The sequence below is a fragment of the Microtus pennsylvanicus genome, chromosome 11 (genome assembly GCF_037038515.1).
Source record: "Microtus pennsylvanicus isolate mMicPen1 chromosome 11, mMicPen1.hap1, whole genome shotgun sequence".
NCBI classification, from domain to species: domain Eukaryota; kingdom Metazoa; phylum Chordata; class Mammalia; order Rodentia; family Cricetidae; genus Microtus; species Microtus pennsylvanicus.
In genome coordinates this window covers 55588992-55616618 of record NC_134589.1, presented here as the reverse complement: position 1 = coordinate 55616618, position 27627 = coordinate 55588992, and the positions used below count along the sequence as shown (strand labels likewise).

Below are 27627 nucleotides of genomic sequence, written 5' to 3'. Positions count from 1 at the left end.
TTGAACACTGAACACAAAATTTACTGAAGAACTCTGAGCTTTTATAATGGCCCGGACCCTGTAAGAATCCTCGAGTCTGTTTGTTTAGAGGTGGGCCACAGCATGGCGCTTGGCCGTCGGCCTCCACAGATATCCTACCTGTTTGGAGAGAAGCTCTTTACACAGCTGGTAGAGGGTGATGAACTTCCTGGCCAATGACCGAGCTTCAATGAATCCTTCTGCTACCAGCATAATCTCACAGATGAGCTCAAAGTCTGGAACTACCATTGCACAAGGCCTGGATGCAGGGAGACAGAGGCAGAGAAACTGAGTTGAAGGGGAGACCGCAGGACAAGGGATGCTGGCTGCAATCAGGCAAAGAGCTGTCTTCAAGGGCAAAAGCTCACAGAAGGGCCGTTGCAATCTAAATCAGGGATGATTAGCTAAGGATGAAGGAATGGATCCTTCTCCCCAAAGTGGTGGATAGTATCAGCAGGAGAGGGGCGAGTTGGAGTTACAGCTCAGGTCTCACCATATCTTGGGGTCAATGTACCTCAGGCAAGGCAAGGGTTAACACAGCAACTTGTCTAAAATAGGCTAGGAGCTAAGCTTGGAGAATGGATTCTCTCCCTGGGTGTTGGAAGCAGAGTACTCCCTTGCTCTGCTCCATCTCTGCAAGTTGGGGATGTCTTCCAGATATTCATAACTCATTTTGTGATTATTTGTATAAAAATTATTTGTTTGCAAAGCTAAGGACCAGGTAGGTACCAATTAGCACCATCTTGACACAGAATAGCATACACAAAAACCCAGAGGATCTGAGATTTTCATCTCTATGTAAGAATTTACTGTGGTTTTCCTCTCTCTGGCACTCATGATACATATATAAATACCTACATACATACATAAGTAAATATTTAAAATACATATTTAAAATTATATATAATTTTATATTTGTATAATTTAAAATACTTGTTAAAGCTATTATTTATTTGGTATGTTATGGGAACTTACTGCTGTTAAATTAAGTGTGTGCATGTATGCACACATGCACATACATGCACGTGCCTGGTTATGAACAAGTATGTGGAACCCGGAAGACAAGCTTGAATTTTGTTCCTCAGAAGCCACCTCAGAAGCCTCTCACTGGCTTGAAGCTCAGTGATTTAGGTAGGCTGGCTGGCCAGCAAGCCCCAGAAAGATACCCGTGTCTTCCCCTACAGTGGGAGGACAGGAGCCTGACACCACACCCAGGTTTGGAAAAAAAACTGAACACACATCCTTTTGTCTGCATAGCAAGCACTTCACTGGCTGAGTTATCTCCCCGGCCTGTTACCTCTCTTTAATGGCATTTTCCTTGTATTGATAATATTTAGTTTTCAAAATAATTCAAGTACATACTGTCCTTTGAAATGATTTATATTATATTCAGAACCGAAGGAGCCACCAAATATTTAGAGTCTCGGAATTATTTGGCAGCCTGAACATGAGGATATCAACCGAATTTAATGTGACTGAAAAATTATGCTGCAGAAGGAAGATTAGTAAGTGGCATGGGAAAATATTAATTAATGAAAGCAGTATATTAAACAATATGGCCAGTTCCCAGCTTTGAAAAATAAATGCTAACACAGTATGGGAAGAAAAATGCCAAGTGGTTACGGAATTGCCTCTAGGTAACAGGACTAGATTGGGATGAGCCCAATCTCTCAGTTCAAATCCCAGCTTTGCTGTTTATTAACCAGGGGCTCCATCTGTCTTCTCAGAGTACATGGAGGAAACTAATAGTATCTACGTCATAGGACCTTTGTGATAATTAAGTGTAAAGGGATGTTCATCTTAATGTTTTTAAAAGATCTTTCTCAGGACTGGAGAGCTGGGTCTGGTGCTTAAGATCATTTGCTGTTCTGACAAAGGAACTGGGTTTGGTTCCGAGCTCCTACATGGCCACTAACCAGCACCTGTAACCCTAGTCCCAGAGGATACATTGTCCTTTTCTGGCCTCCATGAGTAGGAGGCATGCATATAGCACATATACATACGTGAAGGCAAACTCATGTGCCTCAAATAAAACCAGAAATATCATTCTCATTCTTTCCCAACTCTCTTCTATGAATATAATCTAGACTGCCAGAGCCTGAATGCTTGTAGAACCCTAACATTTTTATGGAAACCCCCAGTGCGATGGGATCGGGAGGTGGAGGTCATAAGAAGGAGGCCTCAGGAGCAGGATGAAGTCCGAAATTAAGGTGGCTGGCTCCGTGCCACAGTAGGACACTGTGGGTAGCCATCCTTGCACCTTGGAAGTAATTCTTCCCAGAACTTGACCATCTGGCTCTCTGACCTTGGATTTGGCTTCAAGCACCCTGAGAAGTGCCTTTTGTTTAAGTCAGCTAGTTTATAGCAGTTTGTTATTTCGGATGGCCTAGACTAAGATTAAATTTAGGAAGAAAACACGAGGAATATTTCCTAGATGGGTGATGACCTGCCTGTATCCCTGTCTGTCATACATACCTTACCTAAGACTCTGGGTAAGCACACAGCTGAAGGCGCAGTGTTCTGCTAAGGTATCAATGGTTTTGATGCAAGTAGGCATTGCTTCAGTGAGGACACACCAACCCCCGTATGACACAGACAGCTGTTACAACAGGAGTGGTTTTAAAGGGAGAAGCTGAACCAGATGTGCGGGGACAGAGCCACAGTCCCGCCACTCAAGAGGCTGAGGCAAACAGGATTGCATGTCCTGCCTGGGCCAGCCTGGGCTACACAGTGGGGACCTTGTTTTAGAGCAAGGAAGCAAGCAAACAAACACTCCAAATCCAGGCTAGACCTAGAAGGGCAGGAAGATGCCTGGCAGCCTGACTGCTCAACACAATGTTGACCCCACCTCCCATGGAGAGCGCACTGCACCCCGGGTGCCAAATGAGACAAACGGTACTGTCATGCTGGTCATTGTCATACTTGCCACCCTCTCTCCTAGGAAAAGGGTTAATAAGCGGAAAATCCCGAAGTAGAAGACACTTTTCAGTTTTCTACTCGTTGGGCCAACTTCTCTTGTCTGAAAAAAGAAAATGCAAACTCTAGCTTTTGCTAGGAAAGACGTTTGTGTTTTCTTAATATATATTTATATATATTATATATATAAACATTGCCATATGCAAGGGTGACAAGGGTGAAATAAAAGAGGTGTTTCTACGTGTCTTTACCAGGATGTAATCTGACACTGAGCTTTTTAGAAAGTAATTTGGCAATGTGTATCAAAAGCCTTAAAAATGTTCCTGCTCGTTAACTCCGTAATTCCGCTCTGGGAAGCCAGCCAAACAAAATAATCATGCATACAGAAAAAAAGATTTATATACAAAAATGTACGTTACAGAATTATGTTTGAATTTATTTTAAATGCTAGAAACACTCTTAAAAATTCAGACACGGAGGGCTAGTTAATTATACCATAGACCATGGAGTTGATAGAAAAATATGTAGCCATGGAATGAGATTTATAAAAAAATATCCAATAGAAAATATATTTATGATAGGCTAGGGGATTAAAAAATAAATAATGAATTTGTGCACAAGTCACAAATATACATTGGAAATACACAAAATAAAATTAATGTGTGCATACATAATTGAATGAGCCACAATCAGGCAAAGATGTTTTTACTGATGCTACCATTATAATAAAAGCAGAACTTTCAAAATCTACTATTTTATTTAAAACTTTTAGTACATTTTATGAAATCTATCACACACATATTTTGATCATGCCCCCCCAGTACAACAGGATGACACACATATGAACTCACAGAGACAGTGGCACGCCTGCACAGGTTCAAGCCAGACGGGGTCCCAGCATGGAGACAGTGAAGTAGACACAGAGCCCCACACCAAACCAAGAGGCTCTTTACAACTGGTACCAGACGACAGAGGGAAAGCCAGTTTTCTCCAATGGAGTGTCAATGGGGAAACCCCCCCAAAAAAACCCTATTTTCTAAATGTTGTAATTTTTCTCTCTATATAAACTACATTTTCAGAAGAAAAATATGAGAAACTCCTCTCTGTGGAGTCTGCGTGTGGAGACATACTACCACTCACCTGAAGAGGGCCTTGAGGTTCTCTGGCAGTTCTGTGCGGCCAGCATAGCCAGGGTTCATGGTGATGAAGATGCCCACAGAAGGATCCAGGCTGATCTCCTCCCCAAGGAAGCTGAACCTCTGCTTCCTGTCTCTGATGGCATCCTGGATGCTTTTCACCTGGTAAGGGGGGGGGGGTAGGACAGTAGCTAAAGCTGGAAATCCAGACACGACACAGGAAAATTGTCCTGTGGCCCCCTGCATTGAAGGACAGGCACGGAGCCTGCATCCTGGAGTCTTCACTGGTGGGCACTAAAGGTGAGTCTAAGAGGAATCTGTTTGTCCACATCAACATTCGGCACACCATGCTACTCAGATGGGAGTGGGCAGGACACGGGTGAGGTTTTCATTTGGAATCTGGGTTCCTTCTAGTGGCACCTAAAGAATCACTAGTGCTAGTGTGTGTGTGAGAGAGAGAGAGAGAGAGAGAGAGAGAGAGACAGACAGACAGACAGACAGAGAGAGAGAGACAGAGAGAGAGAGAGAGGGAGGGAGGGAGGGAGGGAGGGAGGTGCTGGGGACCAAGCTCAGGGCCTTGCACATGCCACTGGATGTCCCTGAGTATTTTTGATGCATAGAAAGTCATTCAGCCCTCATCAAGAAAGCTGGAGGGAGTATGTCAACCCATCGCTCCCACTTCACTATGCTAAATCAGATGCATAGAGAGTGAAGTGGTTTGTCCAGTAGCAGCGCCCCTCTCTGAGGCAGCAGGATTTGAATCCATGCCCAGGGATTCTTGAGTATGGGCTCTTGGCCCCTGCACCATGAGAATGCCAGCACCTGACATCCCCCCCCCCCCCAGAGCTTGTTTTAAGGATAATGAAATCCACATAGAAAGAAACAGCAGTAAGCGTGGCCCTTTTGAATGTGAACATTGTTCCCGCAGCTGTGTTTATTGTCTCAGCCGGAGCCACCCCCCCTTCTCTCCCCAGATTGCATGTCCAGAGTGACATTATGAGCAGGTGGAGTTTGAATGACGCTTCCTTCCCAGATTGGAGGATTCAGACTGTGAGAAGGGGCGGCATGTGCCAGAATGGCACAGGTAAGCTGAGGCTGGAAAGGGGCATTTCCAAGGAGATGCCACGTCCTGAACGCCTCTGGTGAAGCCGGAGGACTGTATTAGCTGAAGCATTTACATTCTGATTAAGCCCAAATCTTCAGGGGGGGCTGAGCAGGTCTGGACAGGAAGGCGGACACAATGATACTAGTCTCACAGGGTTTGCCAGAGATTAGGACCGGGCCACTCCTGATACACAGGTCAGCCTGGGACCTGTTGGTATTTACAGCTCTGATGCTGCAGGGGAACCGACCTGCGGATGGAAACTTGTATCCCCAAAGTTTATTTTTGTCCTATAAAACCCCCAAGGCCCTCCTCCAACCCTGATCAACCTCCCAGCCCCATACTTCAGCACACAGACTTGGCTTTTCAGTGTTCTGATTAACCAGCTTCTGTAGAGGTCAAACTCCTCTTTCTATTGTTTCCACATCACCTCCATTAATCCTGATCTAAGTACTGTGACCTGGTCAGAGCTCTGTTCTGAGTTAACAAGATCTTACAGTAGTGAAAAAGGGGACAGAAATGGAACTCAGCTGTGTATGTTTTTCACACTCTGCTTTGAGATGAATGAAAAAATGATCAGCCATAGTATAGAAGAAGACAAAAGACACACAGCAGCAGGCTGGCTTTGCTCAGCTAGGCCCCACAATGCCTCCGGCAATTTCTAGGCCCATGTGGTTTCTGGAAGCAGAACCTGAAGCTGGCTGGGATGAGGGCGGCGTTTTAAATGAGCCTCAAGCATGTCTGTCATGTATGGCTGCTAGAAAAGCCAAGGGTAGCCCAGTTCTGCCAAGAGCTGTGGCGGGTTAGTGTGTGTGTGTGTGTGTGTGTGTGTGTGTGTGTGTGTGTGTGTGTGTGTAGTTGGGAGAGGAAGAAAAGGGGACAATATTGCCAGGATATGTGACAGTTCTGCAATTAGGATTCAGCTCTTCTGCAGTGAAGTTCTAATGACTGAATGTATTTGAGCTCACAGCAATTAGCGGGAACCTGAGACTTCTCTCCGTGCAGAATACCAATGCCAGCCAGGCAGAGCCAGCCTCTAGCACCCCGCATGCTGGCCACCCAGGCAGAACTCTGCTGATTCACGCCAGGCTCACAGTCCAGCCCTGCTAGCCTTGCTAGCCTCACTATCTGCAAGTTAGGTGGCATGTGGAAAGCTGTTTGCTTCCTCCCTCCCCAGTCCTTAAATCTGTAAACTATACAAAGCACTTCCTCAGCTAGGGCCAGGGAGGCAAGTTTAATTAGTGCTTACAATATGTTGTGCTACCTTTGGGCAAAGGCCAAAGCTGGAGCCTAGGACCCTCCTGCTGTTCTTTCTGACTCAGCATTCCCTACCCAAACACTGGAGCCCAGAAAGCCCACACTCAGCAGGAATTTATGACGTACTCTGGATTGGAGGCATCTGTGCTTTTGTGTAAAATTCTGTAGGGGGGCTCTTGAGAGACATAATCAAGCAGGCTGGGGGATGTGGGCGATGCTGGAGCCTCTGGGCTGTCAGGTGTTTCTCTTAGCCTGACACCACTGGCTATGACTCCCTTACTGCTGCTGTAGCAACTGAGATTCTTAGGATTTGGATTACCAACCATAGGAATGTGATGACAATCAGGATCCAAGGCGCCTGGATAAAGACCAGAGGGTGGAGGATGCCAAAGAGGATCCAGGTACACAGGAAAGGTGAGGATGAAATGCAGGCTTTGCTTGGAGGTTGCTGAGGCAACTGTGCGCACATGTCTCTAAAGCTGCCTCACTTCCGGAGATTTTAAAGCCATCAGGAATGATGATAACGATGAGAAAACATATCTAATATTTTTAGAGCACATACCAAGAACTATTCTGAACATTCTACAGGAAGCTTTTTGCTCAGTTCACTGGAGACTGAGATGGGCGGTCTTAGGCCCTAATTTTATAGAGGGGGAAGTGAGGCAGAAGGTGCTTAAGAAACCATTTCTGTTTAAAAGTTAGCATGAGGGAAACTAAGGGAGGGATGACTAGACAATGTACTGTTTTTGAAACTTGTATATGAATCTAAAATTGGCTCAAAATAAAAAGTTAACAGAAAAAAAAAGTGTAGGTGAAAATGAACGTTGGCCAGGTGGGGCGGGTCGAGTCTTAAAACCAAGCAGGCTGGAAACAGAGCAAGCATGCTTAGTCGCCTCACCCAGAAGGAACATGGCACTGGGTGAGCATGACGTCATCAGGCTCAGGCTGACAACAGGTAGCGGATAAGATGTCCCTACATATTCTGAGGAGAACCAACCAGGCAGTTCGGTTATTATATGATGACCACAATGAGTAACTACTAGGATGCTATGACGCCACTTAGGTGATAGTCTCTGCAAGGTTTGTTTCTATTTATGGATATCGTTTGTTCTACTCTGAAAATAACGATTATTATACAAAAAGCTGCAGAGATGCTGTGATTCTCAGCTGGCGATCGCTTTCACCATTCCCCGTGGGTGTATCTGACATCCAGAGACATTCCCTCAGCAAGGAGGGAAGGAGGCTGCAGGCATCTAGCAGGCCGATAGTCGGCACGGCACAGGCTAAACCTTTGCAACAGACCTATCCTGGAAACTGGCCCTCTCAGATGGTTCTGCCCTGTGTCCCCCACTCAGGCCTGGAATCTCTCATAGTGAATGACGTATGCAAATTGTCCTGTCTTTTTACAGGTGATACAGTTTAAGGAGGTCACAGGCTAACCCAATCTGTATGGATGTTCAGAGTTTGTAGCCCCTTTTCTTGCCATTCTCTTATGACACCTTTGCTCAGATACCATGTATCGCTAAAAGCCTGTCTGGTTTCCACAATATCGGTAGGCTAGAGCCTGCTGCCTTCAGGAAGTACAACCCGGTCACCACTTTGAACATTGTGTAACAGTTCTGTGTTCTTTTAGAGGCAGCTCCTCTACAAAGGGTACAACTTGGGACATTCTCTTGGCTCTGAGACTGGAACATTTGTTCCTTGCCTGGAGTCCTTGGAACCACACTGTAAGTCCCTTGCTAATACAGCTTCTGACTTTTAGTTATTTATTTGGGAAAGGGTCTCACTATGTAGTTCAGGCTGACCTCGAACTCATAGTCTTAGCTGGTATTTTAGGGGTTTGCTGGCGTGCCTGACTTAGATCTGCTGCGCAGCTGTTTCTTGTCTGACCCCTGTCTGTGCCTGTACCACAAGTAGTGGGGCCACCAAAGAATGTGGGGGGAGGTCAGGGGTTATGGGTCCAAGCTGACGACTTGTTACCTTGGTGGGATGTTTCCCGAGGCTCAGATAATCCAAGGTCTAGAGAGCTGACTGAGCCAGCAATGAGGAGATTCTGAGAAGAACTAAGTAGTCTAAATGCTTTTTAAAAATAGCAAGTAATTTCTCTCGCAATTGTCACAGCAAGGATCTTCCCAAATGGGCATGCAATTCTGCTTGACCAACCTGACAGAGACATGAAAACATCCAGCCATGGAAACACTGGGAGCGTAATCACCTCCACAGAAGTTCCTGGGATGGGAAGCACAGAAGGGCGAGGAGAGGGAGGGAGGGGAGGGCGACAGAGAACTGTCAGCAGCTGGCGCGGCTTCCAAACCAATATGCCAGCCAGGATTACTGAGTGAATAATTAAGCATGCTTTTCTCCTTGGCTGCTTATAGGATTTGAAACGGTAGCAGCTCCAGTTCTGTCCCAACTGTTGTCAGGCCACTTCCTCCCCACTGCCTTTTATCGCCGTGTCCCTAGACCGGAATGTGGCAGCATCAGGGAGTTCCAAGTTGAACTTACTTCACTCAATTCTAGGAGCACAGGAAGCCCTGTATGAGTGCCTTTTCACATAAGGTTATTCCATTTTCTGACTCCTGAGAAGTGGACAACAGCTGGTGGGTACCCTCGCACCGGCTAGGGAATGGTTAGGATTGCTAAGATAACCCACCGATGGCTCAGCTGAGGAGAAGTGAAGGTGTAGGTAGTACAGGCCTGTGAAAGGGAGGTGTGGACTTTTACCCCCATCCCACTGTCATAGCCATCAATTTTCAGCTATTTCCTGCGGTGTTAAGATGACAAGGATAGCAGTCATCCTATTGCCCTACATCCTCATGACCACGACCGCTGTAATCACATGCCCTCATCATCACCATTATCATCCCACCCTTATCATCATCACCACCATTGTAATCATTATGCCCTTATCATCACCACCACCACCTCCATCACCACCACCATTGTAATCACCTCATCATAACCATTATCCTTACTGTGGTCATCATCACCACCACCACCTCCATCACCACCACCATTGTAATCACCTCATCATCACCATTATCATCCCACCCTTATCATCATCACCACCATTGTAATCATGTCCTCATCATCACCATTATCATTCCCACCCTTATCATCATCACCACCATTGTAATCATTATGCCCTCATCATCACCACCACCACCTCCATCACCACCACCATTGTAATCACATGCCCTCATCATCACCATTATCATTCCCACCCTTATCATCATCACCACCATTGTAATCATTACGTCCTCATCATCACCATTATCATTCCCACCCTTATCATCATCACCACCATTGTAATCATTACGTCCTCATCATCACCATTATTATTCCCACCCTTATCATCATCACCACCATTGTAATCATTATGCCCTCATCATCACCATTATCCTTACTGTGGTCATCATCACCACCACCACTTCCATCACCACCACCATTGTAATCACATGTCCTCATCATCACCATTATCATTCCCACCCTTATCATCATCACCACCATTGTAATCATGTCCTCATCATCACCACCACCACCACCACCATTTTAATCACATGCCCTCATCACCACCACCACCACCATCACCACCATTACCTTCAATATCATCCCCACCACTGCTATAACAACATTCATCATCACCTCTACCCTCTTTCTCATCACCATCACCACCACCATAAACTCTACCATCCTCATCCCCACTACCACTGCCATCTGCCTCATTGCTAGCACTACCATTAAAACATTGTCATCTTCATCGTCACCACTACCATTATCATTATCATCACCGGGGCCATGCTCATCCTCATCGGGTACACCACCACCACCACCACCACCACCACCACCACCACCATCACCGCCATCATCACCGCCATCATCACTGATCGGTATCACCACTTTCATCAGCATTAGCATCTCCACTAATACGACCTCCAAAATCAATACCAAGTTCCTCATTACCTTCATTGCTACCACTACAAACACCACCACCATCATCGGCACTGCTACTGCCATTGCATTATCATCAGTTACCCATCATCACCGTCATCACCATGACCGCTACCAGTATCATCACCTCCAACACTTGAGCACCTATCATCAGTAGATCTTTGATTTAAATGTTTTAGATATTAACTCATTGAAAAAATTGTTATAATGAAAAAACTGTGGTTAGCTCAAGGAGTTCTCTGTGGAGCATGCTGAGAAAAATGCCTTGAGACACACACGGGGATAGCTTGGGACAAGCCCCTAGCACTAACCATCACCCTGAGACACCCATCAATGGAATTGGGCATAATGAGTGGTTCTGGGCTTCAGTGGAATCAGGAACAGCTATACTGGGCTGGTGAGAACAAGAGACATCCTCTAACCGCTGTGGCAAGCAGGCAGAGGAGAAGGCACAAAAGTCATAAATGTAGAGATGAGAGGAAGAGATACAGGTAAGTGGAAATAACAGGGCGGTGGGGAAAGAGATTAAAAGACAGAGGCTTACAGTACTAGAAGTAGGAAGAGCAGCTTTGAGTACATGGTGCAATGGAAGGAAACGGAGCCATTTACAGTGGGCACTCAGGGAAAAGACAACTTCTCCCCAGATTTTCAGAGCCAACCGTGGGCTGGAGCCAGGACTCTGAGAAGGGTTTGCCTGCTCTACACCAGCTACTCGGGAAGGAAGGAAGGAATCCCCACAGTGCACAGAGAGATTCTATGGCACTGTTTCTGGCTCCAAGCTGTGATGTGACTACCCAAGTATGGAAACAGCCAGAAGACAAGCTTCCTTTCTGCTGGGGGTGGGGACATGGTTTCGGTTTGTCTCCAGGGGTTCGTATATTGAACTAAATCCTCATTATGAGACACTGAGAGGGTGGGAACTTGATCCAGCTATGGTGTCTAGATGCTTTTGGGAGGTGGCTGTGTTTAGACAAGGTCGTTGGGTAGGGTTCATGATTGAATCCTGTGGTTTGACAGCCAGAAGTCACTGCAAGATGTGTGTCTGTGAAAGTTCAGGAGTGTGAGCCAAAAGAAGAAGAAGAAGAAGAAGAAGAAGAAGAAGAAGAAGAAGAAGAAGAAGAAGAGGAGGAGGAGGAGGAGGAGGAGGAGGAGGAGGAGGAGGAGGAGGAGAAGAAGAAGAAGAGAAAAGAAAATCATTTTCTTTATATGCAATATGACTTCAGGTATTTTATTATAATCATAGAAAAAGACTAACATAATTTCCTGCAAAATACGAATATTCAGTTTCAGTTTAGGTAATGCCAGATCCCATCTCTACAAGGCAGAGGTGTGTTGATAGATGTTTAACCATTGACTTTCCACAGAAACAAGGTCTTCATGTGTTAGTGCCATCAACTGTAGGTTTTGGGAGGAACAGTTTTGGGGATTAACCTGGGATCTTATGCCTGCTAGGCAAAGACTCTATCATTGGTCCATATCCCTAGCTCCAGTTTCTTGATGGAAATACTTCCTCCCTAGGCCCTGTCAAGTCATGCCAATTCAAGACCACAGAAAACTGCATAATCAACTCACCAAGCCAAGGCAGATCACGATGTCGTTGCAAGGGAATGTTTAGGTTACTGCTTGGGCCTCACTTCCCCCACCATTACTAACTCCTGCTGCAAAGAGCAAATCTCAGGGAGGGGAAACTGCATCTTGCTCTGGAAAATCTTTGCTAAGGAACAGCTGGGACAAGGGTCAGTGTTTGTGGAGCAGCCTTGGCCAGATAAGAGAGCACAAAGGACTGAGTGGCCATTGTGGAGCAGGCAAGTGAAGGGCCCTGAGAGCCCCATGATGGCCCCTGGCTCCCAGTGACAGCTGAAGCCCAGGGGTGGGATGCTACGAATAGCAGCTGGTATGGGGGCTACCACGTTCCAACCCTGCAGTTGCTTCAGCGCTCTGCTCGGAGCTCCACATTTAGCCTCCAGTGACGGGGACAGCATGCTGGATGAGAGGGGGGACATCTGGAGGTTATGTAGACAGAGGCTGGCTCCTGGCAGGGCACATCATCGAGGGAAGGGGACAATGCTGCCTTGGCCAGTTTCTCCCACATGGGTGACCCGCTTGATGTTCCATCTCACCCCTGTGCTGCCAGCCCTCCCTCCATGCCATGCTCTTGCCAAAGAAAAGGAAGAAACTCGGCCCAGTCGAGTGTTTTCCATTGGCCTTTTTGAGGCTGAAAGAATTGCACAGATTTGCAGGGATGATCCCCACCCCTCCCTTTCACTCTCCTCTCCCCCATCCTCTTCCCCCCTTCCCCTCTGTTTCTTTCTCTTCCATTCTTTCCCTTTCCTTTCCTTTTCCCTCCCCCTCTTCCTCTCCTTTTCCTTTCTCTTCTCTTTCTTTACCTCCCTCTTTTTTCTTAAATAATTATATATCTGCATAACGCTTTGGAAATAAGCTGAAAGGGAGGAGCCTGCCACTGCATTTGACTGTATGGGGTGTGGGCACAAACCCGGAGCAGTAGGCACAGCACTGACCACTCACCTCACTGCATACAGTGCTCTACAGAGGCTTTGCCTTGGGGAAGTAGGGTGGAAGAGGGTGGCTGCAGCCAGTTAACCTTTGATGGGAAAAGAGGATGCTCAGCCTATAGGGAGGGGCAGAGGAAAAGGGCCTGGCGAAGGCGATGCAAGGGTCCAGGAGCCTTTGCAGCTCAAGGAGGATTCCCAGGAAAGTCCTCTACCTTGATTTCAGGCAAGGATTCCTCTTTTACCCAGGTCTTTAAAACTGCTGCCACACACAGGCTAATTCTCCATTAGAATCCTTAGGATTCCCTGTTACCTGAACCAGAAGGCATTTATGTCCATTTTTATTTGGTTTGAGCTTGCTTCTCTGACAATTTGTATGTGTATATTGGTGATGTGGATGGAAAAACAGTGTTCAAATCCTACCTTTGTCACTTTGCAACACCATGCCTTGGGCAAGTTCCTTATATTTCCTGCTATGTTTTCTCCATATAAAGTAGTATTTATACCAGAAGAACTGCCAGAGGATGCAGGGTGGTAAGTGAAGAGTGTCTGGTATAACAGACTTAGCAAAGGAATTCACCCTCTGCTTTCCTTCTTTCTACTCTCCTCTCTTTGTCTATGGGTCCTTGACCCCAATCCAAACCCTCTCCAGCCAGCATTTAGGGACTGGTTTTAAGATAACCCCTTTCCAAGTTTTATTCTACAGAATGGATATTATGATCACTTCTAGAATGCTGAAAGTGCTCACATCTGTCTCAGAAATTCAAGACATCTTTGAAGGCAGGAATCGTGTCTTTTTCAAGACATCTTTGCAGTTAGGAATCATGTCCTTTTCAGCCGTGCGCCTCCACTCACTCAAGCCCTGGGAAACCACAGGCTTATACAACAGCGAGTGGATTAGGCAGAGAGATGTGAAACAACTTGCTTCCTGACTTCTACAGCAAATGTGAGAGCTGAAGCTGGAGCCCTGGTTTACAGCCCATGTGTGAGATGCTTCCTCGTAGCTGGGATCTGCCTCCTTGGCTGATCCCTTCTGTGAAGCACATAGATAATTTATGTCCCTGTTTTTTACACATGGGGAAAGGGATCCCGCTAGATAGAAGAGGATATGTTTTGGTGGGTAATAGAGGAACATTTATTATAAGGATGGAGAAAGGGGGATGGGATGGCAAGAAGAGGGGGAATTGATGTTGAAGAATGAAAACAGCAGGCTGTAGACTCCCACGGGACCAGCCATACAAACTACAAGGCTCCCACACCTTTCTCATCCATACCTGTACGGCCACCACCGACAAGACCTCCACAGAGATTCGGTTAAACTCATCGAAACAGCCCCAGGCGCCAGTCTGAGCCAGGCCTTTGTAGATGTTGCCACAGGACTGCAAGCAAAACATACAAGGATTAAATGATGACACTTTCTTAGAATTGTGTCCAGAGTCATTTTCCAGCTTCTTTATTAGAGACACATCCAGTCCCCTGAAACTCGCATTGTAATTTCCAGAACAAATAAGTTTTTGAAGGTGATGGGTGACAACCCAAGCCATGGAACCTAACAAACTTTCCAAGATGCTGTTGTGAAAAATCCCTTTAAGATGCCATCAGGGTTTTGTCCTGAGCATTCTGTAACATTTAAAGTCCCAGAAAATGAATAAAAGATAACTTTTCTTAGAGCACATAGACAAATAGGCTTCTGTTCAGGCTCCAGCATACTCTAATGGGAAGTCAATGCCCGTGTCTTCTCTCCATGTCCAGCCACTCAGGTTTCCCAGATGATGGGGAGCTGGAAATGTCAGGGAACTGACAACAGTCAGAGAAACAAACTGTGGGCCTGTCTTCCAAGAGAGAGCAAGAAAGGAATTCCAAAGGCAAGAACGTGTTTCTATCCTAAAATGCAAAGGAACTCTGGCATGAGATGGGAGCTCGTGCATCAGCGGTAAGGAGCAGGTTCTGGAGGCCACAGGCTCGGTGGTGCCTCCAAAGTGTGGTGATGATGCATTTATGGGAGTCCTGACATTTATCCACGGTCATTCTATTTTTATGTTTATGTATTTGTCATTGTTGTTTGTTTTTATATCCCAACACCAGTTTCACCTCCCTTCTCTCCTCTCAATTCTTCCTACCTCCTCCCTCCCCTACCCCCACCGCATGCCCTTCCACTCCTCCTCCTCCATTTCTCTTCAGTAAAGCACAGACCTCCCATGGATATCAACCAGCCATGGTATATCAAGTTGCAGTAAGACTAGGCACCTCCTCTCCTATTAAGGTTGGACAAGGCGACCTGGTAGGAGAGAAAGGTCCCTAAAGCAAGAGAGAGTCAGACAGCTCCCGCTCCGATTGTTAGGAGTCTCGCTTTCTTGTGAGACCAAGTTACACAACTGTAACATATATGCAGTGGGCCCTGGTTGTTAGTTCAGTCTCTGTGAGCCCCTGTGAGTTCAGGTTAGTTGATTCTGTGGCTTTTCTTGTGGTGTCCTTGACCCAGCAGGCATTTTTTAAAAAATGACTAGTCGTGTGTATAAGACTCTGTGTTAGATGCAGTCCTTCCAAGAGCTTTTAGGAAAATGTTGGCAATAAGGTATACAAATAAAAGAGAATTACTGGTATGTGTTCCAGGGAATACTGCGGATCACACTGTCACAGAGAGCAGAGAATGGGTCAGGGTTCTCCAGTGTGATCAGTGAAGATGGGATGGCAGAACAATCGCACGTTGCAAGCTGTATTTTATGGAACACCAGGTGTTCCTTGAGAAAAGGATTTTGTTGTCAAGAAAGCTGGGGAAACACTATATTCCATAACCTACCTTAGCCCAGTTATAAATGTATACTATTGGGCCATGAGGGTAGGTCAGTAGTAGAGCATGTACTAGCCTAAAGGCTGAAAGTGTCTCTCTGCGTGTCTCTTACTGTTTCTCTGTTTCTGTCTCTGTCTGTCTGTTTCTCCTCTCTCTCTCCCTCCCTCCCTCCATCTTTCTCCACGCACACATGCACATACATGCACACACATATGCATATAAACACTTTAAATGTCTGCAACAAGATTAATTGGTTACTTGGTGAGATTCCCTTTTCCTCATGTAACCTTTGATTTTCTCAGAATTTATGCCAACAAAATGGGCACAGAGGGAAAACAAAAGGAGGTAGGCAGCTCCCTGAGTGCCTAGCTCCCAGAACAAGGTGCTTCCGAATACACTCTGCAGCACTTGTTCGTGTCTGTGTGATAAGGGGAGGGGGAGGCTTTCCAGGAGGGTGAAAGATTATGGAAGAAAAATGAGCAAAATAACGATGTGTCCAGAGAAAAGCAAAAGTACCATTTGGGATGGAAAATTGATTACTAAAGAAAGTCTTAGTAACAGAAAGCCTTGAATTATTACAAGGAGTCTTTAGGGGTTTGCATGAGAGACGATGATTAAGGCAACATTTTGTCAGCCTCATTCAGACATCTACCTAGGCAAGGTTGGATGTAGGGCAGAGCTTAAAGAGGGAGGGAAAATACATCCCACATCGTGTTAAACCCCAGAATGCTCAAACTCATGTGGAAAATATGAACAAAGGAGAATCAAAAAGATCAGCAGTTGCCAGGAGCAGAGGCAGTGTGAGGGTGGAGAAACTACTGTGTGTGGTACTGTGACATTGGGTAGATGACATTATACATTTTCCTAAACCTGTAGAACTTTATAGTCAATGTTCTTCCAAGCAGTGAGTCCCAATATAGTCTTGGATTTTAGTTTGGAACAGCGTATTGGCACGGTCTATGCTACACTGGCCTATTGTCTTAGCTAGTGTTACTATTGCTGTGATGTAACACCAAGACCAACAGCAAATCAGGGAGGAAAGGGCTTATTTGGCTTATACTTTCTCATCACTGTTTATCGTGGGAGGAAGTCAGGACAGGAACTCAAGCACATTAGGAAACCGGAGGCAGGAGTGGACGCAGTGGCCATGGAGGAGTATTGCTTATGGGCTTGCTCTCATGGCTTACACAGCCTGCTTTCTCAGGGGTGGCCCCACCCACAATGGGCTAGGCCCTCCCACATCAATCACTAATTAAGAAAAATGCCTCATGGTTTTGCCTATAGCCTGATCTTATGGGGGTATTTTCTCAGTTGAACCTTCCTCCTCTCTGGTGACTCCATCTGTGTCAAGTTGACATGAAACTACCCAGCACACCTGTAATTTAATGATGGGGAACTAAGTGTGAAGAAGGGAGAGTACATGGGGGTGCTATGTACTAATTATTCCCCTAATTTGAAAATGCTCTACAAAGTAAACAATAAGATAAAGCAAAAGACGGGTCTTTCTGCTCATCTATTCATACAACAAATATTAGTTGAGCAGGAACTGTCTGCTAGAGAATGTTCTGGAACATGGGCACTCAATAGTACACAGGATAGAAAAGAAAGACCTTTTGGGCTGACATTCTTGTGGAGAAAGAAGACAATGAACAACGACACACATGTCAAATGGGGAGACAGTTACACTGCAGGCAGAATGAGGGTGGTATAGCGACCTTAGAGTTAATAGTTAGGGATGTCTCATGGAGGGCGACAGTGGGTTTTACTCTCATGTATTCCTATAAGTTGAGACTGTCTGTCTGTCTGTCTGTCTGTCTATCTATCTATCTATCTATCTATCTATCTATCTATCTATCTATCTATCTATCCATTCACCCACTCACCCACCCATCATCCTTCTAATGTATGTATATGTGTATATAGGTGTGTATGTGTCTAAATCAACCAATTAAGCATCACAAACCCTAGTTAGGAATTCAGGAGTAAAATCCTATTCCTAACCATTGTTTGAAAGTTTTTAAAGTTGTGCATCCCTTTTATGAACTCTAGACAATACATAAAACCTTAAAGAGAATTTCTGTAAGTAGATGCTTGCCTTAGCCCCCTTCTTCCCTGAGGATCAGCAGCGGAACTCACATCACCCCATTTGTTCATTGTACCCATCTCTTCGTGTTATTGGCTAAGCAGTGGTATCACTTGGCCAAGAGGTCAGGCTTAAGGATTGGAATAAAGACAGGTTATGGCAAAAGGCCAAAAGTGGAGGGATGCTGAGGAGGAATCCATGGTGATGACTGATGTGTGCTGGGGAAGTAAGGGTACAAACAGGAAGGATGACTGAGATCTCTATCTTAGAAATGGGTTAGAGATATAGCAGGGAAAAGTAGCATAATCCTCTCAAGGTGGAGGAAGACCCTCTATACCAGCTAGCCCGTGTGCAATTAGAGCCAGAACTAGGATGTGGGGGAAGATGAGAAAAGACGCGGAGTCACTAGAATATATATTTAAATGGAGATTCTGGAAAAGGAACAGCACAGGAGACATAGAGGCCAGGAAGTCATGAGAAATCCTCCTAACTCTTCTAGGAGGCTGAGCCTCCTAAGGTTCAGAAATCACCCTAAATGCTCTCCACTTCAGAGCCATTGGGTGTTTCGGCAGTGGCTTCTGTATTGAGGTCAAGGGGAAAGTATTGCTGCTGTAATATGAAATGTAAGGTGCAGGGCTTCTCCTACACTGTTCTGCAATAAATGGCTGTGCTGAGCCAGCCTCACAACAGAGTTGCTTTTGCCTCTTGAGCAGGCTGGGCTTGCAAGGTCACTTCTGCCTGCAAACCTGACCGTTATCTCATCAGAAAGAGCTCATCCTACAAGTCCTGCCTGCAGAATGTGGGTGCCAGCTTAGGACAGGTGGTTGTACTGAGCCATTTCTGACGGGGTCAAGATCCTCATTGCCTCAGAGCTAACCACCATAAATCTCAGCTACGATTCTTCCAGGACACAGCGTCATCGAAACCCTGCCTGACAAGCCATTGCACATAAAGGCAACGCTTAAAGGACTCTGCGCACAGTTTCTCTTTTCTGTTTTACCCATCTCTGCTCTACTGCAGCGTTCTAGTAAGCGATGTGACTTTACTCTGATGTTGGTGAATTCAGCTTTTCAAATCCCATCCCTGGCAGGACCTAGAGAAGGCTTCAGTGCTCACGGGCTCTGTCTAGGGACATTGGCTAGCTTTGCAGGCTTTCAGCTTGACCTCTCTCCCACATCTCTCTGCTGCTCTAGGAGCACTCAGGTCCTGCATCTGCGCACATGGAACTGAGTGGACTTGTGTCCTGATGGAATTCCTGGGACAGACATGCATGGGGATGCCACCTCCCGCCTTCGCCCTTTCCTCTAACGCCTCTTTGCTTCATCAGCCCACGACGTCCCCTTGTTTCCTAGATCACCATTTGGCTTTGCTTCCCTTAAGCCTCTTGTCATATCTTTTCCCGTTTCAGTTTCCTGACACTTGGGTTTTCTCTCTTCCCCATCCTAAGGGTTGCAAAGTTCTCTTCAGTCTCCCCTCCCTCTGCCTGCTCCAGGAAACAGCCTCCTCTTTTTTACTGCTATTCTAAAGCCTGCAGGTCTTTCTGTAGCCTTGAAAGGCCTATGGCCCCTGACATCTGTATTTTATCCCCATTACCCTCCTCACATCTCCCGATGCTCCCTAAAGCTACCTGGTCACCATGCTATGCTTGGTTCTAGGCTCTACTCTGGAGAAATGCAAATAGAATCTGTTATGTTAGTGTCACGACAGACACATAAAAACGCATGACAGCCCTTGGTCTTTTCTCCCCTCACTCGGTCAGACTCTAGGATAATAGTTGAGGTGAAGCTGGTGAGGGGTGGGGTAGGGTTGCTGGCTACTTAGAGTAGGTCCTGGCTTCAAAGCCAGGCTATTAATCAGGCTGTATTAAAGTGCCACATCCCAGGCCTCTAACAACCTTAGGTTTCAGGAGCTCCTCAATATCTCCTCAATGTGTTTCCTCACCAGAAACCACTGTGTCTGTCTCCCTGTTCTGGAATATTCCAGGACCCAGAGTTTGTAGGTTACTTATTCATGCCCAGGATTGTGGTATTTCAGGAAAATTTAGTTTTATTAATTATTCCATAAATCTCTCCAGAAAGACTGGACTATATTTGATCTATGCCTCTCTCTCTCTCTCTCTCTCTCTCTCTCTCTCTCTCTCTCTCTCTCTCTCTCATCAACCTAACTGTTCTAGCTATCTAATCATCTACATCATCCAAACGGCCCCAGGGCCTCTCACTCTCCTGTGTCCTAACTGAAACTCATAACACCTTGAGAGGTCCTGGCTCGGCGGCTGCAGGTTTTCCAGCAGTCTTAAGTCTAAACAGAAGTCTTGAATATTCTTATACAGCGGCAACGACATTTAGGTTGTTTCCCAAACCACTTAAGGAAACAAGACCCAGTTCTGAAGAAAATGCCTTAAAACTCATATGAGTAACACACATTGACTCTTGGCTGAGGACAGTCCTAAACAGAATACCTCAGCCTGTCACAGTTTATTTTCATTTCTGTACCAAGTGCTTTCCCCTGATCCTCTTAGCACCTAGACTGTCCCTTTTTTCCTCCCTCCCTCCTTTCCTCCCTTCCTTTTTCTTCCTTCCTCTTTCCCTCCCTTCTATTCTTTCTTCCCCCATCTCCTGGGCTCCTTTGGGTGCTAGATATCAAACCCAAGGCCCTGGGAATGTCTGCATGCTAAGTGAACATTCTTTCCTTGAGTGACATCCTAGCTTTTTGGGTTTCTTTGGAATCCTAACCAGTCTCATCTTGGGGTGGCCTAGGACACTCCCTGGTGTGGACTCCCTTGTGGCTACTTTTGGAGCATCTCCAACTACAGTTCTGTAGGATAAAACATCATTTATTTTGGGATCTTCCTGAAATGCTCCACATATTCTAAACAATGGCAATAACTGATAAACCAGCTTACTTTGTTTCTGCCGTGTTTGATGATAAAATATAGTTGCCAGACAGCTGGATAGCAGAGTAGAAAGGCTTGCAGGAGAAGTTTAGCAAGGGTGTCTGTTTACAGTGATGTTTGGGGCTTAGGAAAGTGAACACCCTCATTTTGAGATGTTCTTTATATTGATACTGCTCTTGTACGTGTCTGTCCTGGACTCGAAGACTGAAACTTTACTTAAAGCCGGGGTGAACTAAGGACAAACGCTGTTCTACAGTGTATGTTAAATGGAGTAGACGGGGTTAGGGACAATTGTCTAACTTTGAAAGAATTGTGATAAACGACTTGCGATCACTGGCCCTGGAGTCAACTCCTCTCTTCCCATTTGCTGTGCTTAGTTTGACTTTGAAAGAATCTGCTGATTTTATGCCAGGAAAAATGCATGCCTTCTACATCTGAATGACTGTGTCTTCCAGAATATTCCCCATGGGAGACTTACTTACTTCAGCAATGCTGCCCATAATTAACTATAGAGGAATAAAAAAGAAAAGAAAAACTTATTGAAGAATCTAGGAGCTCAAAATAATCCTTAAGGCTGAGGTTATTTTTTTTTAAAGAGGAAAAAAATTGTCTTCCATCCTTGAAAAAGAAACACTATCTTGATGTATTCATCGATAAAAACAGCTGCACTCAACTTTAGAGGTGATGGCCCAGGGAAGGACTGGATTCAGGTCTGGATGCCACCACCCCCTCCCCCAACCCCATTTGTTTGCTCTGAGTAAACATGGCTTCACGGGACTTTAACTTCTACACAGAAAGGTTTGTACTAAACCAAGCCGTCCCAGTTCTGGGAAATGTGTGTCACCTAAGGAATCATAGTTCAGCAGCTGTCATCTCTAAAGTTATTTCTACATTAAATGTATTTTCCAACATTAAATCTTAGTTCATCTTTTTATGCAACCCTTTTAGCCTACTCTAAATATTACCTCTTCATTCTGCTTACAAGAGAAACATAGGCACCTTATTAAAAACATAGACTATGAGAAAACACCAGGATGGAGGCAGCAGGGCACGTTGTTATTACACATCTTTAAAATGAGCTTTTATTCATCTGTGAGCAGAACGTCTGTAGCTGGAAGTGACCTTTCAGGCCTTTTGTTTCTGTGGATTTTCTCCAGGACACAACCTGGAGCACACTGATTGTTTGAAAAGTGCCGGGTTCTGGGATGAAGTGCAGGGGCTTTGCACAGCCTGGCGGCAGGTGTCCCTTAGAGTGAGCGGTGACTAGTCCCTACTGTTTCCAATCTCCTGTGTCCTTGTACACCATCCTAGGGGAATGTTCCCTGTACAAAGGAGCTCAAATAAAGCTGTCACTTGGAGACAAGGGTCCCCATCACAGCTACTCATGAGCCTTTCTGCCTTCCTGACCTGTCAGTAAATTTAGAACGTTGAGGGCTTCTTCAACTGCATCGTTTTCCATGAGACAGATGAAAGGCAACCATGTCAAATGATCCATTTGCTTACCACGTTCATTTGTAGAGTCAGAATGGATGGGGCTCTGCCTCTGTGCTATATAAGACCTCGACAGGAGGCCAACAAGGGCCAAAGCATCCTTAAGTCTAGTGTGAGAGAGTAAGGAGAAACCTCCCATCTGGACTCTGCCTCTCCGGGGGGAGTGGGATAAACAAAGAATGGATAAGCCATGTACCTGATCTCAGCTACCACCCAGGTCCCAGTCTCTCCAGCTGCAGGCTGAGCTTGTACCTTGTAGTCCATCTGCTCCGAGCAGTTAAACACATAGACCATGATGCCCAGTGCACGGCCCAAGTCCTTGGTGGTCTCTGTCTTGCCTGTGCCGGCAGGTCCCGATGGAGCCCCACTCATGGTCAGGTGCAGAGACTGAGTGAGGGTGATGTAGCACCTGCCAAACAAAGGAGGGCAAACGCCATTATCTGTGCCACAGATGGCTCTGCTGGGTGTCAGAGAGAGGGAAGCTCAAGGATAGATGGGTCTGGCTTAGCGTCTACAAAGGGACCCTTTGCCGTTTCCCCATAAAGCCTGAACTTCCCAGAGAACAATCTGATTATGACCACCTCCCCGTAGGGTATCTTGGCTCTTTGCTAGCTTGTCTTGACCTTGACCATGCCTTCTATTCTAGCTTCCTTTTTCAGTGCTTTGGTAATCCACGTCTTTCCCCAAACACACTAACAACAAGCTATGTAGGTAGAGTAACTCTTGCTTGCTAGGTACTCTGAGACTGTGTTGGCCCTTTCTCCTCCCTACCCAAGCAATCCATTTGAGCCTACCTAGATGATATCCCTTTCCATCTGGCTGGCTAATGGCTAGTAGCTCTTGGCCAGGAATTGACATTAGTCCAGGTGCTAAGCATTCCCAGCCTCAGGCTGGGATGAGTTAAGAAGAAGCTGCTCAGCTGACTTCCTATTCCAGTATGTGCCACCCTATTGCCCACCACATATATCACACAGATCCCTCGCACATATGCGAGCAAGAGTTAGGAAGCACAACTTTCTGGTTCACTGTTTTACCTTCAGAACCCAGCATAGCTCCAGGCATATACAAGATTTCAATAAGTCTTTAAGAAACACGTGAATGGCTCCATGAGTGAACAGATAACCATCCAATCTAATATTCCTGATACTATCTTCCCCAATGACAATAGATTAAAGTCAGCTTTATGACTGTTTCTAATGGAGCTGGGGAGATGGCTAAGTGGGTAAAGTGCTTGTACTGGCCAAGCAGGAAGACCCAAGTTCAAATCCACAGCTTCCATGTAAAATCTGGGTATTGGTGACACATGCCTGTAATCCCAATGGTGTGTAGTGTGTGAATGCATGCATGTGTGTTGGGGTAGAGGAGGAAACAGAGAATCTCTGAAACTCATGGTCAACCAGTACGACTGAGATGGTAAGCTCGGAGTTCATTCAGTAAGTGAGACCCTGTTACAAAAACAAGGCAGACAGTGTAGATCCAAATGGCATGTAGACTCACACATCGTACACACGCAAACACACACACACACACACACACACCACATACTCTACACCATTACATACATACACACCACACACGCAACCACCACCACACAAAATTATTTCAGGTACTCAAAAATATTCATAGTTCCATTTAGTTTGACTCACTGGATAATAAGCACATGAAAAGATGCTTAAGATCAGCATCTAGAGAAACTCAGTGTGCATACAGTACATTACCCAGGATGGCTATAATACAGAATGCGGCCATAACAAATGCTGGTAAGAATTCAGAAGAAGAAGGAGCTTCATGTGTTGATGGTGGGAACGTTACATGGTACAGTAGCTTTGAAAGACAGGCAAAAGTTTCTTCAAAAAAAAAAAGGCTTTTCATATAATTTAGAAATTTCCAACCTGGGATTTTTCCCAAGAGAAATAAGTTCACTTATTTACAACACTCGATCATGGTGACAATATTCATATCAATAAAACTATGTGAAACCCAAATACCCATCCGTAGTGAATAGTTAAACAAAATGTAGCATCCATGCAGCAGAACATTCCTTAGCTATATGAAGGCATGAACATGACTGTGGTAGTTTGAATGTACTTGGCCCCCATAAACTCATAGAGAGTGGCACTATTAGGAGGTGTGGTCTTGTTGAAGTAGGTATGGCCTTGTTGGAAGAAGTGGGCCCCTGTGGAGCTGGGCTTTGAGGTTTCCTATGCTCAGGCTATGTCTGGTTCAGTTCACTTCCTGTTGCCTGCAGATCAAGATGTAGAACTCTCAGCTCCTTCTCTAGCACCATGCCTTTTGTCATGCCACCGTGTTTCCCACCATGATGATAATGCACTAAAACTCTGCAACTGTAGTCACCTCAATTAATTGTGTTTCTTTATAAAAGTTGCTGTGGTCATGGTGTCTTTTTCCAGCAAAAGAATCCTAAGACAATGGTACAAAACAGATGAACTCATCAGCATCGTGCCCCACGTGTGAAAGAAGACAGATAAGGAGATTAAGAGAAACATCAACAAGTGAATTGCAGACTGTTGGGGCTGGGGTAGGGGCAGGGATTTACCACAAAAATCATAAAAGCCATGTTTAATTGAACTGTACCCTTGTCATAGGTGAACTTTAAGACACTAAAATGTACCTCAATAAATCTGCTAAATTGCACCAATGATCAAACTTCTTCATATCTAGTGAATCGATACAGACTCTACTTGTGAGCTCCGTGTGATGGACGTTGTATTCAGAATCATCTGCCTGTTTTTTTTTTTTTTGGTAGCTGATGCTTCAGGCTGACCAGCAGCTGAGTCAGTACCCTTCTTGCCAGATGGCAATGGCTTTTATTGGTGTGATGGTGCTCAGAACCAACATGGCGTTGAGGGGACTCAAGTGAGTTTCTGTATTCTCCATGAATCAACTTCCCATTTCTGTCCCTGTCTCTGGGTGAAACCCAGTGGGGCATTTTCCCTGGGCAGAGAAAGGAAGTGGGTTGTAACTCTTTCATCTCTAGTTTGCCTGTGAAATGCATGGCACTCACTTAGCTGAGCTCAGGGAAATGGGCTTCATTCAGCATTAACCCCTGACCTTGCAGGCTCATTTGGCTATCTTACCTTCCCTGGAGAAATTGGGACATCGAACATCAAACATGCCATGAGTCAAGAATTTTTAATTTGGGGCATTAAGTGGGCAAAATAAAAGGTAAATATGTAAAAATTCCCATACTCGGGCAATTGGAAAGGAAAATGAAGACACATCAAGTCAAGCGAAGAATGCGACACCCAAAACGGTAAATGGTGATAAATTGATACATTGAACTGCATCAAAACTCAAGATGCTTGAACTTCAAAAGAAACCATGAAGAAAAAGAAGATTCACTACAGACTAGAATATCATACCTGCAACAAAGATGTGATATAGCAGAGCACAGAATCATCACAACTCCATAAGAACACGGAAGGGGGTTATACCAAAGAAGAAACTTGAACGTTATGAGGCAAATGATAAAAGTTGCTTGAAATTAAGAGGCAATTGAAAAATGCAAACTATTACCAGGGTGGGAGAGCCTTGCACACTGACCACAATGGCTGCAATGAGTAAGGCAACAATGTCCAGCATCACCAAGGATGCAGAGGCACGGGCATGCCCACACACTGCTGGAGAGAATACAAAATGGTACAGCCATTTTGGAGAAAAATTTGGGAAGTTTCTCAAGGGGGCCAAGCATGAAAGAGCATAAAATCTAACAGATTGCTATCCAAGCAAAGGAAAAAAAAAGCACATCTGCACAAAGAATTACGTGAAAATGCTCACATCAGTAATGTTACAAGGGCCCCAACTAGAATCAGCCCAAGTGCCTGCCACTGTCCAGACAAAATGTACTGGGTCCGTGGAGTTCAAGCTCAGAGGTCTACATTGAGGGCCCAGAGCTGATTATGCTCCAGTCAGCTGAACACTGCTTCCAGATCTGCGCAATACTTCTGTTTTGATTTAAAAGTTGGTTCTGCTACACTATCCGCTGCACCACAGAGCCAAGCGAAAATGGATTAAATTTGGACTGCTATCAGTTGTAATTGAAAATGTTTTGACAAAAAATTTTTGACTCAAAGTTCTTAACAGTCAAAACATTCTCCCAAGTACTCAAAGGGTTTAAATAAACAGCAAAATAAAATAAGCTAAAAAAAGATATAGGTAAATAATTATGGTTCTCTTTGGATGGGGGCTTTCGAAATCTATGAGTAATTTATAAAGAACAAGAACCGTGATGGCATAACTCTCAGGAGAAGAAAATCCAATCGCCAGTAAACCTATGACTCAGAAGGAAGCCTGTGTGTAATTGAGGCCCAAACCCAAAGGAGAACCAGGGTGACCAGCAAAATAAATAGGGACATTAAAGGAATATATACACCTATTTAATGTACTCTGCACTCAACACTTTCATAAACCAGAGAGAGTGGGGACAACATTTTTTTTTAAATAAAACCAACAGGGAACTAGAGAAATGGCTCGGTGGTTAAGATAATTTGCTACTCTTCTGATGAGGAAGAGTCTTCTGTTTGTGTTAATTTCATTGGTTAAATAGACTGTCTTGGCCCTTTAATAGGACAGAAAATTAGGTAGGCGGAGTAAACAGAACAGAATGCTGGGAGAAAGAAGCTGAGTCAAGCAGTCACCATGATTCTCCCACCCGACACAGACGCAAGTTAAGATCTTCCCTGGTAAGCCACCTTGTGGTACTACACACATTATTAGAAATGGGTTAAAGCAAGATGTGAGAGTTGGCCAGTGAGAGGCTAGAGCTAATGGGCCAAGCAGTGTTTAAAAGAATACAGTTTCTGTGTAATTATTTCGGGTAAAGCTAGCTGGGTGGCAGGAAGCAGCCCCGCCGCTCCCACTACTACACTCTTCCAGGGTACCCGGCGTTAGGATCCCAGCACTAACATCAAGTCATGTGACTTACAGCCACTTTTAACTACAGCTCCAGGGGATCCAACACCCTCTTCTGTTCTCCATGGACACTCCCCTGTACATGTTTGTGTGTACACACATGTACAGATAACAATCTGCAAGTTTGTACCGTTTGATTATTTTCTTCCTTGGTATCTCAGAGGAAATTCACACAGAACCTTGGAGGAACATTCACAGAGGTGTTCATGAGGCTTCATTGTTACAGAGAAGCTCAGTAATAGCTCAAATGCCCCCATCCCATCACATGGTTACATTACATATATTATGGGACACTTGCAAGCAGGCTGAGAGTCAGTTCCTGAGGGTTTTAGAAGAATACGCCGAGAACATACAGACAGTTATTGCATGAAGTTTACATGATGAGACATGAACAAAAAACACCCTAGAAAAGCCTCCATGGACAGACCATGTACAATGTCACTAATGTTCCACTTGGTGAGCCAATGTATTTATTGGGCTTATTTAGAAAGCATGAGGTGTTACTTAAAGGAGCAAAGTAGCCTAGCCACCCAAGCATCTCACCCCA

General features: G+C 45.2%; 1 protein-coding gene across 1 annotated transcript in view; it reads right to left on the bottom strand.

Annotated features, from left to right (window-relative positions):
- The window catches only part of Dnah9 (dynein axonemal heavy chain 9), a 328999-nt gene that overhangs the window by 207083 nt on the left and 94289 nt on the right, over window positions 1-27627 (bottom strand). Inside the window, exons 27-30 of the mRNA XM_075992137.1 lie at window positions 22401-22557; window positions 14165-14269; window positions 4075-4232; window positions 139-277 (exon numbers count right to left, since the gene is read on the bottom strand). Of these exons, the coding sequence (XP_075848252.1) occupies window positions 139-277; window positions 4075-4232; window positions 14165-14269; window positions 22401-22557 (559 nt within the window). The remainder of the gene's footprint in view (window positions 1-138; window positions 278-4074; window positions 4233-14164; window positions 14270-22400; window positions 22558-27627) is intronic.